We start from the raw sequence: 19,058 nt of genomic DNA, 5'->3' as shown, positions 1-19,058 counted from the left end.
CTGCACGTGCTCCGAACTGAAGTTTGAATGAATATACTCCAAAATTCTGTTTTCTAATAAATTACTCTATCATTGTTGTCTAAAACTAAGCTTTTTTCTAATGATTCACTTAATTAATTTTGTCATTTAAAATCTAACCTTTAGAATTCCAGGTATGAATTCCAGAATTCATAATCGAACCTTATTATTCTACATAAAAGGATACTATGGGACAAAAGAAAGTAATTAGGACTCACGAGAATAATTAGGAAGAAAACTATTCTCTTGGCTCAAGTGAACCTTTTTTTCTGTGTAAATATGAAATAATTATAAAAAAATTAGAAAAACGGTAGACCCTGAAGGCCATCTGTGCAACTTCCCGCTCATTTCATACCTAGTTGCTTAAAATTGCACTAGGGGAAGGACGGGCAAAACGGATATGTTAATTTAAAAATGAAATAACAAATATATATTATAATCATATCCATTCTTAATTTTGGCTAATAATTTTTTGGGTAATTGAAGTTTATAATTAAAGTAAAATAAAAATAATAACAAAGAAATTCTTCTTCGAAATTAAAAAAAAAAAAAAAGTCAACATTATCCGTTTTGCCCTACCACGGGCGGGCAAAATGAATACTCAGGTCGCGTAAAACGAATACTGATTGGAAAATACATTTCAATCAAAACAATCGTCGCAAAAATATCAACCGCGTCCTGAATATGAAGAAAAAAAATCAAATCTGCATCGTCCTTAACAACATTAAACTAAGTACTGTATACTTACGATTAAAATTTTTTTTTTTTTCCTAAATTTCAATATTTATAAAAAAAATTCCCACAAGTATGCAAAACCAATGCTTTATCGATAACGGTAAGTGTAGTTACATAATAGATTGATAGATTGCTGTCTAAAATATTTCTATCGACCGACCAGCGATTTAAAACGATTATTCATTTTACCCGCCCTCTCCGTCTTGCCCGTCCGTCCCCTAATGATGTTTTTGAGCTCTCCGAGCTCAAAAATACTATTTATGTGTTATTTTGAGCTCTCTGAGCCTGAAGAGATAACTTTTCATGCTTTTGAGCTCTTGGAGCTCAAAGGTCTGATAGAAGTTTGATAAAACACAATTTTTCGAATTTTAAAACCGCATTAACTTTTGAATGAATGAACCGATTTTTACGTGGTTGGCGGCGATCGACGTGGTTTTTTTATGTTAAGAGCTAATTAGTTTTTGGAATTGATCAGTAGAGCCTAGAGTGGTCCAAAAAAAACATTTTTATTTTCTTTTCAAGTGCTGCTGTCTTAAAAACTTCTCTAAGGTATAAAAAAAATTCTCTCCAAAGCGCAGCTTGATATCTCAATTCTTCATGAAGCTCAATGAATTTTTATTTTCCCATTTTAATAATACGTAAAAAAATTTTATTTACATTTTCATTCGTTAAAACTACGAAAAAAAATTTTTTTATATTTTTTGTCAACTATTCTTGTAGGAAATTTAATTCTCTTCAAAAAAGTACTGAGGTAGTTTTTTCGTAATCCTAACAAGTAAAAAGTTATTAAGCTTTAAATACTCGCAATAAAAGAAAATTTAATCAGATATGATTTTAGATTCCACTTTGTATCACATTTTCTGTTTCAAAGTATTTGATTATGTAATTTATATTTTTTTCTTAAAAACATGGTATACAGTTTGATATCGGTAATTCAGTCTGGACCAGTGACAACAAATGACAATTAAATATATCGGTTTGTTTATTTGAGCCACATGTTAAATGCACTGAAGGAGATTACCAGACTTTGTAAATACTCTAACCACTACTTAAAAAAATTAAACTAGATAATTTACTTTTAGCACTATCTTGCGGCCTACATGAATATATATAGTAAATTAAATTTTTTGTTGATAATTAGTTTTTTACCCTAACCTGGCTGCATTTTAATAATTATGTCTCATAAGTAATATAAACTAAAATAAGAAATAACCAAAAAGTTAAATAAGTCTCATAGATTATATTGGTTGTATGTTTATTATCAATTTCTTTATAGTCAAGCTTATTTACTTAAATATGTGATGACTCCTGAGATAAGGCAGTTTTACGCACGAACTCTACCTGTTTATTTATCATTTTTTTTTCAATGATTAAATTTAAAAATAAAAGAATCAATTCACGAAGGACTTCTATTTACGTTCTCCTGCAAAGTTTCATGATTTTTCATTCGGTCAAAAAGCGTCCCAGCATCGTGTTCAAAATTTAAATATTCACCTGTCCTACATGTTCTTAAATAAAAAAATTAAATTCAGTATACATCCGAAAGTACTAGCTTGCTCTTGATTCAGATTCCGTAATGAAATTCAAGTTCAATTTTAAAAAATCATTGCTCATAGGAAAAAATATCCAAATTGTAATGAGAAAAATTATTCATAATTCACCGTTAATACTTCACCAAAAGACATGTGTTAACTATATTAGAAACAGTCTACTTTGATAAATTTTGAAATAAATACATGCAGTTACCAAAAAAGTTTTCGAAAAGATGCTTTGAAACTATCTTCGTTTAAATTTTCTTTTGTGCGAGTATTTAAAGCTCAATAACTTTTTACTCGTTAAGATAACGAAGAAACTACCTCAGTACTTTTTTGTAGAGAATTAAATTTCCTACAAGAATAGTTGACGAAAAATACAAAATTTTTTTCGTAGTTTTACCGGATGAAAACGTAAATAAAATTTTTTTACGTGTTACATGGGAAAATAAAAATTCATTGAGCTTCATAAAGAATTGAGATATCAAGCTGCGCTTTGAAGGGAATTTTTTTTATACCTTAGAAAAGCTTTTAAGATGATAGGCAAAAAACTTTTTTTTTTTGGACCACTCTAGTGGAGCCGTTTAAAAGTTATTCCAAAGAATATCGGAGTTATGTTGAAAAAACTCTAGTTTCCAAGTATTTCGTCGAGGATATCTCTCGAACCAATCAACCGATTTACGTTCTAGGCGGCGATCGACGCAGTTTTTTAAGCTCTAAAAATTATTCTATTACATTAAAAACGATCCGATAAGAAATGTCGAAGTTATGTGAAAAAAACACTTTTTTCGGTTTTCTTTCGTTCACGATATCTCTCGAACAAATCAACCGATTTTGACCGGATTAGCGGTGATCTCACCTTGAGAAAATTTTTCTCTTGAATATTTGATACCCATTTTATATTATTTTAGCGTGCAATTATACACTGTTAAAAATTTCTATTGTAATTTTACAAGAAATGTATTGGAAGCTAATAGGCAAAACATTTATTTAAAATTACAATCGGGTATAGTAATATTACAAAACATACATAGCTCTGTGAGGTTACTAATTTTACAAAACGGTTTTGTAATTTTACAAATATTTTCAGATTAGCTAAGTTTGTAAAATTACAATACTTTCCTTGAATTTTACTTGAATTGAAATAATAAAAATAATAGTTTAAAAAAACTAAAAACACGCTTTTTATAGAAAACCAAACTAAAAAATAGAAAATAAATTTTAATAAATTTAAATTAAGAATAGTGTTAAAAATTTCAATAAATATAAATTAATAATAGTGTAAATAAAAAAATGTATTTTATTTTAAAAAAAGCGTGGGGTGCTTTTTAAGATATCAAAATGATAATCACTCTACTCATATCTGTCAATAAAATATTTATAACTATTGACACCATGCACCCCACGCTTTTTTTAAAATAAAATACATTTTTTTATTTACACTATTATTAATTTATATTTATTGAAATTTTTAACACTATTCTTAATTTAAATTTATTAAAATTTATTTTCTATTTTTTAGTTTGGTTTTCTATAAAAAGCGTGTTTTTAGTTTTTTTAAACTATTATTTATTTTTTACTTTTTAGTTTGGTTTATTTATAAAAGCGTGATTTTTTAGTTTTTAAACTATTATTTGTTGATTATCAAAAATATTCAGGCGCGCAAATTACCCACGGAGAGTTACATACTGACAAACTGACATACAAGTGAAGCTAATATAAAGCGTGTAAAAAACCTACGGAGGAAAACACCTGGTTTCGAAATATAACTTCGGGATGGTCATCAGAGGATTCCGGGTTGATGTACGGGTTTATCTGTGCCATTCTCGATGAAAACCTACGGAGGAAAACACCTGGTTTCGAGATATAACTTCGGGATGGTCATCAGAGGATTCCGGGTTGATGTATGGGTTTATCTGTGCCATTCCCGATGAAAACCTACGGAGGAAAACACCTGGTTTCGAGATATAACTTCGGGATGGTCATCAGAGGATTCCGGGTTGATGTACGGGTTTATCTGTGCCATTCCCGATGAAAACCTACGGAAGGAAACACCTGGTTTCGAGATATAACTTCGGGATGGTCATCAGAGGATTCCGGGTTGATGTACGGGTTTATCTGTGCCATTCCTGATGAAAACCTACGGAGGAAAACACCTGGTTTCGAAATATAACTTCGGGATGGTCATCAGAGGATTCCGGGTTGATGTACGGAATTATCTGTGCCATTCCCGATGAAAACCTACGGAGGAAAACACCTGGTTTCGAGATATAACTTCGGGATGGTCATCAGAGGATTCCGGGTTAATGTACGGGTTTATCTGTGCCATTCCCGATGAAAACCTACGGAGGAAAACACCTGGTTTCGAGATATAACTTCGGGATGGTCATCAGAGGATTCCGGGTTGATGTACGGGTTTATCTGTGCCATTCCCGATGAAAACCTACGGAGGAAAACACCTGGTTTCGAAATATAACTTCGGGATGGTCATCAGAGGATTCCGGGTTGATGTACGGGTTTATCTGTGCCATTCCCGATGAAAACCTACGGAGGAAAACACCTGGTTTCGAAATATAACTTCGGGATGGTCATCAGAGGATTCCGGGTTGATGAACGGGTTTATCTGTGCCATTCCCGATGAAAACCTACGGAGGAAAACACCTGGTTTCGAGATATAACTTCGGGATGGTCATCAGAGGATTCCGGGTTGATGTACAGGTTTATCTGTGCCATTCCCGATGAAAACCTACGGAGGAAAACACCTGGTTTCGAAATATAACTTCGGGATGGTCATCAGAGGATTCCGGGTTGATGTACGGGTTTATCTGTGCCATTCCCGATGAAAACCTACGGAGGAAAACACCTGGTTTCGAGATATAACTTCGGGATGGTCATCAGAGGATGACTAGGAAGGTCATCACCTGGGTTCTAGGTTGATAATAATCAAAATTTAAATAATATCATTATGGTAGTCTCTTTATGCGAAGGAGAGTTACATACTGACAAACTGACAAACTGACAAACTGACAAACTGACAAACTGACAAACTGACAAACTGACATACAAGTGAAGCTAATAAAAAGCGTGTAAAAAAGAAAGATTTGATTTATTATTTGTTGTCATTTTATTTTTATGAAGCGCTGACTAGATTTTGCATCTTACGTAGATCTAATTTCTATAACTCTGATGATATAAAGTGAAAATAATATTTACCCCCTAACTAAGAATCGAACGCGAGCCGCGTACTTGCCAGACCGATACCTAACGCCTTACGCCGTACGACCGATAGGTAATTCAACATATTATTCTTATAAGCTAATCCTATGTTGTGATTGAGCATTACTGCTTATTACTTATTATTTACATTATTTGTGTTATTTGATGCTGTTTTTTGATGGAAAATAACTTACTTTTACATTATTTATAATTCATTGAATATTATAAAAATTAAAGTCTAACATGATACTCTTTAAAATATATTGATTTCGAAATTATCGTTTGAGCGTAATATTAAAATTTATAAAAGATAAATGATGCCTCGAATTTATTATTACAAATAAACTTAGACTAAAAATTAGTAAAAATAAATATGAAGGACATTGTTGTTTTTTGATACATCAGTCTCATTTTTGTAAAACTGAAAAGTATTGTTTTTAAAATTGGAAAACAGTGAAGTAGAATTACAATTCATGTAATATAATTAAAATTGTCTGGTAACATTACATTGCACTGTGTAATTTTACAATGAAAATTGTACAAATAAAAAAAAACTTTTTAAATTTTTTGAGATTATTTTAATATAAATTACAATATTTTTTTGTGATTTTACATACAATTATGCTGAATCAGATGACAAATAATGTTTGCAAAATTAAAAAGCTTTTTCTTAAAAATTGACCAACGGTTCTGTAATATTACAATGCGTGTTAGGTTTACACATGAAGTTTGTAAAATTATAATACATCTTAGTAGATTTCCTGACAAGTGTTGGAAAATTACATGAATTGTATTTTATTTCGCATTGCTATACACTGATTTGTAATTTTACTTATTATTTGTTTTCTAATATGATTGTAATTTTACAAAAATTTTTAACAGTGTACATATTGAATGAAAAAAAATAATGAAATATTATTTGATCTTCCCATTTGACATGTTAATCAATAAAAATATTAATGAAAATTTACTTCTATGTTTATATTTAATTTTTTGGAGCAAGAGAGAAATTTTCTTAAGACAAGAAAATTTACTTCTATTAAGAACTAAATTTTTTGGAGTAAGAGGCTGAATTTTCTCAAAACAACAAGATTTTTTTGACTTAAATAAATTTTCTTGGATCAAGATACGTATTTCTTAAAGCAAGAGAATTAATTTTGTTGGAATAAGTGAAATTTCTTGTATCAAAAAAAAATTTTTTTTTCGCTCAAGAAAATAATTAAGAAGGAAAATATTTTCTTGGCTCAAGTGAACCTTTTTTTCTGTGTATAATTTCAACATTAAAAATTTATCTTTAAGGTTAAAAGCTGATTAGATTTTGGAATTGTTCGATAAACTAATTAAATGCCCTCCAATGCTAAGCATTACGAGTCCTGCAATTAATTTTCAAAAATTGTTTGTAAAATCCAATACGTATACGGATACACATCAACATAGACCACAAAGTCTTTGTGGTCACAATCGAAAGGTATTGTATCGGCAGCCGCAATTGAAACGATTCCCTGTAGGTAAAACTTCTGAAAAACGGGAACAGCAAGAGCAGCGCCACTGTCGCCATTACAGGGACCGCTGACGCCATTTTGTGACTTGGAGCAGAAAGTGTTGCCAGTGATGAATTCCTGGAGTTTTTGGGTCTTTTTTGCGCATTTTTTCGGAGAAATTATCGGAGCTACGTGCAACTTTGCAACTGAAGATTCCTCGACGATTTCTCGGTCTTCCTTTGAAGCTGGAGTCTTGTCCCCCCACCCGGCGACGTACCCAAGTTCTTCAACTGGACCGAACCTTTGTTCGAAGTGCGTCTGGATGCACAGATGACAGACAGTCGGCCTGAAGCGAACTCTTCTGGAGAGTTTTAAAATGGCAAGATCGGCTGCGGAAGTTAAGCCGAATTTGTTGTCGGGGTGGACATCGATTGAAGACACCTCGTAGTTGTCGGACAATGGTTCCTCCCAGTCGTCCAATCGGTAGCGGCCCAAGGATACGACCAAGAGGTTCGGGGTTAGTTTGCGGTCTTTATAATAGGTGCAGTGAGCAGCTGAAACAAAAGATCATTTTTTATGATTAGAGCAAATTATTCAAAAGTTTGTTTTTTATCTTTGAAGTTTGAAAAAAATTTAACAAAAATTTTTTTTCATGTCTTCGGCTATGGGATCTCAAATTAGGGTTTCAAGCTTTAAAATCATGCATCATACTCAAGATTCACTTCAATATTCTGCCTAATTTTCAGCGCCCCCAAAAAACACTCCAAAATTATTCTCCATCAAGATTGCAAAATAAGTTTATTTATCTTTAAAAAAACAAATTTATTTACCTGTCAAGACATGCCTGTTACTAATAAGAGTCCCTGAGCAGTGAAATTCGAAAGTAGAGTTGGTGATATAAATGGCTGCCAACCACGGCCATTGTCCTGGTGTCAATCTAACATTATCTTCGAATTTAAAATTGTCGTCTGAATTTATGTAACCGCATCCTTTTGATAATTCGTCAAACTCTACTTTCGAAACACTCGGCCGTTTTTCAGGCTCGTTTTCTTTTTCAAGCTCATGATTTATATTCAGCGCTTCAGTAGTTAAAGTAGGTGGCGCTACTGAAGTTAAACTCATAGTTAGCTTTTCAGTGATTGTATTAACAAGTAGTGAAGCTGGGTCGAATTGCAGAGGCAACAAATCATGCTTTAATTCTATTATTCTTGCAAGTGAATCTGAAAATAAAGGATAATTTTTTTTTAAATTCATACCTTACATAAAAAAAAGAAATGATTAATAAATACCTGTTGCTACATTAACGCATATTGGTGTATTGTCCAGTGATATGAAGACTACATCAGGTACGTTTATGATCTTGGGAAAGTGAACGATGTATATGAGTGGCTCACCGCGGCGTATTCTCTCCATAGTTTCAGCTAATGGCCATCTTAAATTAATCCATCCCCGGTAATCCTGAAATTTTTTTATTATTTAATTTCAAAATAGAATCTAGAGACCATAAAGAGGGTCATCACTATCAAAAAAAAAATCAACATGAGTTTATATGGGAATTCACATAGGAAAGTATGGATTCATATAGTGAATTTATATAAGGGGTATTCCATAGTGATTGGTGGGCTATTTGATTCTGGAATTCTATCAGTTATAAGCTATAATTATGTGACTGAAACTTATACACTGTAAAAAGAGCGGTGTTAAGAATGGACTTATTTTAACACCGCGCGGTGTTAAAATAAAATAACACCGGTGTAACTTTTCCGGTGTTAAAATACCGGTGTTAAATCGGTGTAAGACGGAGTAATACCAGTGTAAAAGAGGAGTAACCATTCTATTTAAAATATCAAGATTATAAAATCTATAAAACATAATAAAATTTAGTTTTTAAATTAAAAAAATAAATAGAAAATATATTAAAGTAGTATTCATTACACTGGCCCACAAAAAAAAAGTGGTCTATACTTTTAACCAGACCTATCTTTATGTATTTTGACGCGCTAACTCCGAATCTGAAGTCAGTTTTGCCCGTACACCCTCAAAATTATGAGTAAAATGCAAAAAAAAAAAAACCCAAAAAAAGCAAAAAATTGCGAAAAACTGCAGTCACAGCGATGAATAAATTTTTGTGAACCCAGATCAAGTATGATTTTCATGTACGTTAATTCAGTGAATCTAAATCTAAACATTAAGTAGCCCCTTGATTCGTCAAAATTTGAAAACATTGCAAAAAAAAGAAAAAAGGCAAAAAATCATGAAAAATGATTGAGTATGATTTTTATGTACTTTGTTTCATTGAATTTGAATCTGAAGTTTTCTTGTCCTATTGACGTTTTAAAATTAAAAAAAAAATCTCAAAAAATAAAAAAAATCGAAAAAATTGCAGTTTTAAATATGAGAAAAAATCTATTAATCACGATTGTTAATGACTCAGGTGCATTTTAATGGATGAAATATGATCTTAGAATTGAAATATTCACAAAATTTTAAAATCTATAAAAAATGAAGTATAAGTAGAATGAAGAGAACGGTGACAGCAGTTTTTCGCAATTTTTTGCCTTTTTTGGGGTTTTTTGCATTTTACACATAATTTTGAGGATGTGCGGGCAAAACTGACTTCACACGGAAAAAAGAAAACTCGAAAAATTACAGTATATAATGCAACGTGGCGCTTCGTGATGAAAACTGGAAAAATTACAGTTTCAGATTGTAATTATTACAGATTTTATAAGAATTACATTGTAGAATGTAATATTTAAATTGCAAGCTCTGAATATTAAATTAAAAAATTGAATTTAGAAAAATGTTATTTCAAACTGTAGTTTTTCTAGTTTTGATAACGACGGGACCGATTTTACATTTTATACTGTTTTTCGAGTTTTCTTTTTTCCGTGCAGATTCGGATTCAGCACGTCAAAATACATAAAGATAGGTAGGTCTGGTCAAAAATACAGATTACTTTTTTTTTGTGGGCCGGTGTAATTTTTATGATTTTTACTGAAATAAACAAAATTGTGCCTATAAAAGTTAAGAAAAAAATGTATGACATAAAAAAATATAAAAAGTCTATGAGTATCATTCAGAACAAATTTTAATTCCGGTTTGTAGTTATTTAAATTGTTACCTATGTAATACAGACTTTGTTTAAAAATTATACAATTTTACACCTACCATTTCAATAATTAATAGTTTTATAAATTAATGAATATATTGCCCAATAGTAGTAATTTAGTGAATAAAAGTATTCACAGAGTAAAATATCTTCAACATCAAAAAATATTTTAACACCGCTTTAACACCGGAAAAAAATATTTACACCGGCAGCGGTGTTATTTTAACACCACTTTCGGTGTTGGAATTTAACACCGAAAATTTTAACACCTACACCGCTTTGGATTTACCCCGGTTTTTTTACAGTGTACTATAGTAAAATTTGTCTTATAATATAGAAGAATAACTAATTAACAACATCCCTTTGTCAAAGACCTCGATTACTTTTTAAGTTTTTCGTAATAATCATTTGACTGAGTGTGACTGGTGGGGGCATTGAAAAATCATTTCAGTTCGATCACTAAACTTTTTAAAAATATTTTCCTCTCAAAACAAAATTTATTTTACAAACATTGAATATTATGAAGAATTAGACTGATTACTTACGTAGAAACAATTAAAAAAATTTTTTTTATTGCGACTGGTGGGACAGGCATTTGTGACTGGTGGGACAAGTACAAAATGTCTAAATCAAGTTGTTTATTAAAAAGACTTTTATGTTATTTCAACCTTAAAAACATTATTGTTTATATATTTAACTATACAGTCGACTCTGTCTAAAGGTTCCACGTCGGGACAGGACCATTGTCTAAAGGTTCTCTCCCCTCTCTGAAGATTGCGAGTAATGGGTGAGCAATAGAAAACATTAGTCTTTATAGGCATTCAAAACGCGCGCTTAAATTATTAACTTGATTGGTTATAGTACTCAAGAGTAGGGGAATATCCTGGAACCTTTAGCGAGCGCATCCGTGGAACCTTTAGACAGCGGGAACCTTTAGACAGAGAACCTTTAGACAGAGTCGACTGTAAATTATTTAGGATAATTAAAATAAAACTAATTAAAAAACACAAATAAAGGATTTAGGATGCTGACAACACGATCTTGATAAATTTAGGTGTTAATTAATAACGAACATAAAAAAATTTGTTCTTAAAACTATAATAATAAATATGTTAGTTAATAACAAACATAAAAGGAATTTGTTCTTAAACATCATCATATGAAGTAATTCAGATCCCAGTGAATGTAATTAAATAAATAAATGATTCAGGTTCTTATGGATCAGTTCTTTTTATGTTAATTTTTTCAATTCAGCGACATTTCGCCATGGATCATGGCTTCTTCAGGCATCTATTAGATACAAATATAATTATACATTAGCAATGTTTTAACATAATATATTTTTTTTTTACAAATTCTTAAAACAACAGGAAAATCTTTTAGAAAACTTCTTCAAAAAAATTCTAAAATTCTTATTACGAAAATTCAAAATTCTCTAAAAACTTTTCAAAAAAATTTTTTAAAGAAAAATTTCTAAAAAAATTTCCCAAAAATTTAAAATTATAAATTAGAAAAATCCAACAAACTTTTTCAAAAATTATTAAGATCATTTTTAAATGATTGTTTACATAGATGTCATGTCATCTATGTTATTTGTTTACCATATGAGTATATGACTAACCTCAATTTAATGTAATGCTAATAATGTTTGACGTTTATGTTAATAATTAATTATTCAAGGTATTATTTTACTTAATTTATATCGTTTAAATGATCTTAATAATTTAAAAACAAAATTGTTGTAATTTTCTAATTTTTAATTTTTAATTTTTGGAAAATTTTTTTAGAAATTTTTCTTTAAAAAATTTTTTTGAAAAGTTTTTACTCGGAAAGAAAATTATGGGAACTATTCCTATACCGTTATGGGAATGGTTCCTATAATGCTATAGGAATAATTCCTATACTGTTATAGAAACTATTCCTATATCATTATGGAAACTAATCCCATAATATTATGGGAAGTATTCCTATAATATTATGGGAATGGTTCCCATAATGCTATAGGCATCATTCCTATACTATTATAGGAATGGTTTCAATAATTTATGGGAACCATTCCCATAATAATATAGGAATGGTTCTCACAACATAAAGGTTTAAATCCTACATGGAAAAAAAAAAAAAATTGGGGCTGCCGCATGATACATTCCTGTGGAAGATACATGACTTTCATATGACAGCAACATGATTTTCATGTGGCAGGCAATAATTGTTAAAACAACAATAATGATTAAATAATAATAATAATAATAATAATAATTTATATTATTAAGAAAATAAGAACAATTTTGTCTCCTGGTTAGTCACATGATGAAATCGATTTTTTAGTGAAATTTAGTGTCATTGCAAAGGACTTATCATGAATTTGTGCCTTTTCAAGGTTTCATATCATTCTCGTCGACAGTCAATTTATGATGATAGTCAATTTATAATAGATATTTGGGTTGCATTCGAAAATGCTCTATCTCTAAACATATAATGGAGAAATGACCTTGTATCTTGTGAACTATTGACATTTTTAAAGATATAAGCTCATATTGATGTTCACTCATCGAGACCTTTCATTTGAGTACCCACATCAATTTTTCATATATTTTATACATTTATATATATATGTATATATGAAAAATATATCAAAAATGCATGTGGGTACTCAAATGAAAGCTCTCGATGAGTGTAACATAGGGATGAGCTTATATCTTCAAAAATGTCAATAGTTTACCAGATACAAAGTTATTTTTTCATTATGTATCTGGACACAGAGCATTTTCGAATGCAGCCTAAATTCTTATTATAATAAATAGACTATTGGTAAGAATGATATGAAACCTTGAAAAGGCACAACTCCAAGCAAAAACCCATTTTATCACATAAATACACTGGCCACAAAATTTTCCTTATTTTCTTAATAATATAGATTATTATTATGATTATTATTGTTGTTTGAACTATTATTGCCTACAACATGAAAATCATGTTGCTGCCCCAATTTTTTTTTTTCCGTGTATATATTATAGGAATCATTTCGAACTCACTCCGCACGAAGATTTTATCTTTATTTTATTTTGAGAATGATTCCCATAATGGTATAGGAATGATTCCTATAATATTCTAGGAATCCTGCCTATACCATTATGGGAATAGTTCCCATAATGATATAGGAACCATTACTATATCATTATGGGAATATTTCCCATAATATTATAGGAATGGTTCCTATAATTGTATAGGAATCATTCCTATAATTATAGAAACCATTCCTATACCATTATGGGAACCATTCCCATCATTATAGGAAATTTTCCCATTATTCTGGGAAAATTTCCTATAATTATGGGAATAGTTCCCATATTTTTTTTCCGTGTAGAGAATTTTGAATTTTCGTAAGAAGAATTTTAGAATTTTTTTGAAGAAGTTTTCTAAAATATTTTCCTGTTGTTTTAAGAATTTGTAAAAAAAAATATGTTATGTTAAAACATTGCTAAAGTATAATTATATTTGTATCTAATAGATGCCTGAAGAAGCCATGATCCATGGCGAAACGTCGTTGAATTGAAAAATAAAATTAACATAAAAAGAACTGATCCATAAGAACCTGAATCATTTATTTATTTAATTTGTTCTTAAAACTATTAAAACAACATTTGTACCGGGTACAAGTTAGTACGGTTGAAAAGTTTCTAGAAGAGAAAAATCAATTTTCTTATTGACTAAAAAAAATTTTTTTTACATAGCATATATAAACTTACGTCTATAAAAGTTTCCCTCGTTTGATATGAAACCTTCAGCCTCAATCGTTGAAAATTCTTCGGTGGATTAGGGATGACTATCTTCGCAAATACGTTTATCATTGGATGGTGATAGTAGGATAAAATCTCCGGACATGGTGAAAGATTACACCCTACTACAGTTATACTAATAAAAACAATAATTAACAATTTGTATACTCCCGACATTATTAATACTTAAATTGATAAATTAAATTTAAAAAACAAAACTATATCAAGCACTTTACGTGATTTACACGTTAAAATCGAAAATTTTGTGGTTTAATAGGTATGATGTACAGATAAATATTCCGGAATTTTCTACAAGATGGTTCTATCTTATTGTACGAAGCCAAGTGCTTTGCTAATGACTTGAGTAATTATTTTTTCATTTTCTTTTTTTTTGCTTTAAGAATTTAACCTTCAGAATTTCAGGTGCGTTTAACTTAATGAGCTTTGCTAAGGTATTATATATAAAAATAGGATAAAATATAGACGTTTACAGAAATATATTGTAAAGCAATAAAAAGTCATGTCATTGATCAGTGTAATATTTTCAAGGCAAAAAAAAAACAACTATATTTATTTAGTTTATTTTGTACATGTAAATGTGGTTATATGTCCAAAATTGATTTATACAATTAAAAGTTTAAGAAAAATTTAGTAAAAAGTAAGGTGAAGGCACCAATTAGTGACAGGGATTCAATTATTGACACCCTATTTTATTTTAAGTCTTATTTAATTATCTAGAATATTAATAACAATCGTTCATCTTTTTATACAATCACTATAATTTAATAATTGAAAAATATTAATAGTTGAAAAAAATATATGATATTCATTAATTAAAATAATAAAGTTTACTCTAGTATTCTGAAACGCGTCAGCGTAAAATATGTTAACTATTTTGGTTAGTTAAGCACTCAAATTAACAGCTAATTTTTAATTATTTTTTAAACTAATCAAATTAAACACTTTTAAGTTCTCGCTAAGAAAATCGAAGATTTTCAAAAATCGAGAAGTTATTGTTTTCGGCCTGTTTAACGAAAATCAAGTTTTCATCGAATCTCGACGTTTCCCTGACTATTCCCGCGATGGTGTCTGTATGAGTGTGTGTGTGTGTGTGTGTGTGTGTGTGTGTGTGTGTGTGTGTGTGTGTGTGGATGTAAACCTCTTACAACTTTTGAACGGCTTGATCGAATTGATTGCGGTTGGTGCCATTCAAAAGGGCTTGACCAAACTTAGATTTTAAATATACTTTAGAACGATTCGGACCGGTAGATTTTGAGAAATTGCAAAAAAAGTACAAAAAAATTAGGAAAACGGTTGACCCTGAAGGCCATCCCTACAACTTTCCCCCAATTCTATACCTAAACGCTTTAAATTGCACTTATGACGTTTTAGAGCTCTTCGAGCTCATAAATACAATTTGTGTATTATTTTAAGCTCTCCGAGCTCAAAAAATAGCTTTTGTATGCTTCGGGCTCAAAAGTTTGATAGAAATTTGATAAAACACTATTTTTTGAATTTTCAAATCGCAATAACTTTTGAATGAATGAACCGATTTTCACGCGGTTGATGACGTTCAACGCAGTTTTTTAAGCTCCATGAAAAATTTTTAAGTTTATATTGATAGAGCAGAAAACTTCGGAGTAATTCCGAAAAAACACTTTTTTCGGTTTTCTTTCGTCAACGATAACTCACGAACGAATCAACCGATTTTTACCGGACTAGCGGCGATCGACGTGGTTTTTTGATGTTAAGAGCTGATTAGTTTTTAGAATTGGTCGGTAGAGCCGTTTAAAAGTTATTCCAAAAAAACCACTTTTGAAAAAATATTTTTTTGTAGTTTTTTTGCGATTTCTTAAAATCTACCGGTCCGAATCGTTCCAAAGTATATACAAAATCTAAGTTTGGTCAAGCTCTTTCGAATGGCACCAACCACGATCAAATCGGTTAAGCCGTTCAAAAGTTATAAGAGGTTTCCATACATCCACACACACACACACACATCCACATACACACACACACACACACGCACGCATGCGCGCACACACACACAAACATACACACACACACACACACAGACATACAGACACCACCGCGGGAATAGTCAGGGAAGCTTCCTAGGACCTAGAAACGTCGAGATTCGATGAAAACTCGATTTTCGTTAAACAGGCCGAAAACAATAACTTCCCGATTTTTGAAAATCTTCGATTTTCTTAGCGGGAAGTTAAAAAAATTTTTTCAAATGGGATTTTTCGGATTAACTTTTAAACAGCTTTACCGATCAATTCCAAAAACTAATCAGCTCTTAACATCAAAAAACCACGTCGATCGCCGCCAGTCCGATCAAAATCGGTTGATTCGTTCGTGAGTTATCGTTGACGAAAGAAAACCGAAAAAAGTTTGGAAAATCCAAAAGTGCACGCCTCATGACGCTCATTCATATTTTAAGAAAAAAATTAATTTTGTAATTGATTTAAACAAAAAATTAAGTAGTCTTACAGAGTATTTTTTTTTTTTTTTTTTAATATCGGCGCTCTTTTTTCTTGTCATATGCGCACGCAGTCTAAAAAAATCTAGCTTGATCAAGTGGCGCCATAGTTTTCACGTGGCAAATAAGAAAAGTTAGTTTGGCTTTGTACGGCTGTATCGCGTAGTGAATTTCAATAAAATTTCAATTAAAAAAAAAATACGTAAACCAGGCCACTGATATGAAATACGGACCCAGTTAATCGAATTCTTAAACTAATAAAAAAGGTCCTGTTTTGAAATATCAATTTGGACGGGAGTAATCGTTGGTACATCCAAAATGGGGTGACATTCGGACGTCCACGTAAAATTTTTTTCAAAACGTTTTTTTTTTCTAAAAAGCAACATGAAATGATTTTAGAAAGTAAAAGATGGTTTAATTTAAGTGTTTTTCCGGTGTACATCTACTTATATCATTGTAAAAGTGTAATATGGTTGTGATAGAGGCATTTAAAGATCACAAAATTGCTTGACCTTGACGAGTCGAGTCTAAAGCACAACCTCACGCGTTTCGCGCTATGAGGCGTGCAAAAGTGTTTTTTCGGAATTACTCCGAAATTTTTTGTTCTATTAATTTAAACTTGAAGATTCTTTATGGAGCTTAAAAAACTGCGTCGCATGCCACCAACCGCGTGAAAATCGGTTCATTCATTCAAAAGTTATTGCGATTTGAAAATTAAAAAAATAGTATTTTATCAAACTTTTGAGCTCTCAGAGCTCAAAAGCATACAAAAGCTATTTTTTTTATCTCGGAGAGCTCGAAATAATACATAAATTGTATTTTGAGCTCGAAGAGCTCAAAAACGTCATAAATGCAATTTCAAACGTTTAGGTATAGAATTGGCGGGAAGTTGCAGGGATGGCCTTCAGGGTCAACCGTTTTCCAAATTTTTTTTTAATAAATAAATTAAGTATTAAAAATTAACAATGTCGGATATTTACATTTGACTGAATGGTTATTAATTATAAAATAATTGGTGTCAATAATTGGTACACAAAATATAGGCTAGATCTGATATTGAAAGGTGAGTTTATACGGCGCTGTAACCTCTCTTTTCAGACTTGACTTATTGTATTTAGATCGGATGAATGGTGAGGCGTAAGCATTAAGGGTGTCAATAATTGGTGCAACGGTATGTCACTACCCGGGAAAAACGGATTAGATCTGGCCATATATAAACAGATCTGGCCAGATCATCAAATTGTCTCTATCTGACGAGATCTGGCCAGATATAATCAGATCTGGTCAGATCTTTAAATTGCCCGGGTAAAAAAGATTATATGTAATTATACATACTCAAACATAATCTAATATATAAAATTCTCGTGTCACAGTTTTCGTTGCCATACTCCTCCGAAACGGCTTGACCGGTTTTGATGAAATTTTTTGTGCTTATCCGGTATCTATGAGAATCGGCCAACATCTATTTTTCATCCCCCTAAATGTTAGGGGTAGTTCACATTTTTAATTTCTATTTTTTTATGATACAACATACAAAAATACATACAATCCTTAATTTTCACCCTTCTACGATCAACCCTTATTTTTTAATAGCCATTTTAGTAATTTAATCATTTTTCCTCTCCGGTCGAAAACTGATCAATCGTCATTTAATTAGTTATCCCCGCCAGATGTCTACAGGTGTCACTTCTGACCCAGTAAACAGCACGGAGTAGGGATGAGAACGAAGCCGGTCTCCTTTCTTTCTCACTCCCTACACAGTTGTCGGCCATCATTATTGTTTATGCATCAAGTGTAGTAGTAACGTTGACAATTATTATTTTGCTATCTCAGTGTAACTCTCATATTAACTTTTAATCATTCCTATTTTATCAATAATAATTAAATTATCAATTTTGAGTGTATTTTGCACGATTAGTTAATCAAGTGATTTTATAACCTCAAAAGTACTCAACATGTGACACGAGCTTCGAATAACAACGGATTTTGTGTTGTAAGTATACTTTTTTTTTATTTATATCGAAAATGTTGTTGATCTTATAAAAATGTAATTTTAATTTAATTTTATTAAAAAAATGTAATTGAACAATTAAGATTTTCATAGTTTTCAAAAATCAATCATTATGAATCTTTATTTTGAAATGTCCAATGGAAATATTGGTTGTATGAAAAATTATAAGAGACAACGTTTTCATAAAATTTAATTTTTACTTTTTGTTTGAAAAATTTTTCCATAAAACTTATATTTTTGTTATAATTTCATAAATTAAAACTAATCATTTCAAAAACTGCGGCAAAAAATCCTGGCCCTAATTATACTTTTAACATTTTTCATCATTAAATAATTTCATTAATTCTATTTATGTACATGTTTTGTACAGTGAGAGCAATGCCAAGAAAACGCAAAGGGAGGCTGATTTGAGCCGCCAGTGATACAAGTAAGTAAAAGCTCAGAAACTTTTGCTGGAAAAATAGCAGATCCGAGAAAAGAACAGAAGAACAAATCCAGTTGGGAACTAAAATACTAGATGCACGTGTCCAAGAATAGCGCAATTGCATCAAAGAAGAGCCAGGAAGATACACGAGCTGAACGCAATGAAGTCAGAGAAGGAATTAAGAACAACGACAATTCACGCCAGATTTCACAGTCAATAGACGAAGAACAGGCAATGACCAACAACGACAACAGGTACATCGAGC

At 30.9% G+C, this 19,058-nt stretch overlaps 2 protein-coding genes and 1 long non-coding RNA gene across 3 annotated transcripts in view; 2 read left to right on the top strand and 1 right to left on the bottom strand.

Moving 5' to 3' along the window:
* Positions 1 to 6,833: 6,833 nt before the first annotated feature.
* Positions 6,834 to 14,061, bottom strand: LOC123270187 (serine protease gd-like). The gene is made up of 4 exons (XM_044736131.1): positions 13,844 to 14,061; positions 8,272 to 8,440; positions 7,813 to 8,202; positions 6,834 to 7,536 (listed from the first exon to the last, which is right to left on the bottom strand). The coding sequence occupies exons 1-4, from the start codon at positions 14,048 to 14,050 to the stop codon at positions 6,881 to 6,883; spliced, it is 1,422 nt and encodes a 473-aa protein (XP_044592066.1). The 5' UTR covers positions 14,051 to 14,061; the 3' UTR covers positions 6,834 to 6,880.
* On the top strand, positions 11,740 to 13,671 carry LOC123270683. Its single transcript, XR_006510664.1, has 2 exons — positions 11,740 to 11,774; positions 13,606 to 13,671. It is a non-coding gene; the product is annotated as an uncharacterized LOC123270683 (long non-coding RNA).
* A 4,825-nt stretch (positions 14,062 to 18,886) lies between the features above and the next one.
* LOC123270186 overlaps positions 18,887 to 19,058 on the top strand; it is a 7,188-nt gene continuing 7,016 nt past the window's right edge. Inside the window, exon 1 of the mRNA XM_044736130.1 lies at positions 18,887 to 19,047. Within this exon, the coding sequence (XP_044592065.1) occupies positions 18,887 to 19,047 (161 nt within the window). The remainder of the gene's footprint in view (positions 19,048 to 19,058) is intronic.

Source organism: Cotesia glomerata, linkage group LG8 (genome assembly GCF_020080835.1).
Source record: "Cotesia glomerata isolate CgM1 linkage group LG8, MPM_Cglom_v2.3, whole genome shotgun sequence".
Classification (NCBI taxonomy): Eukaryota; Metazoa; Arthropoda; class Insecta; order Hymenoptera; family Braconidae; genus Cotesia; species Cotesia glomerata.
This window is presented reverse-complemented; position numbering and strand designations above follow the sequence as displayed.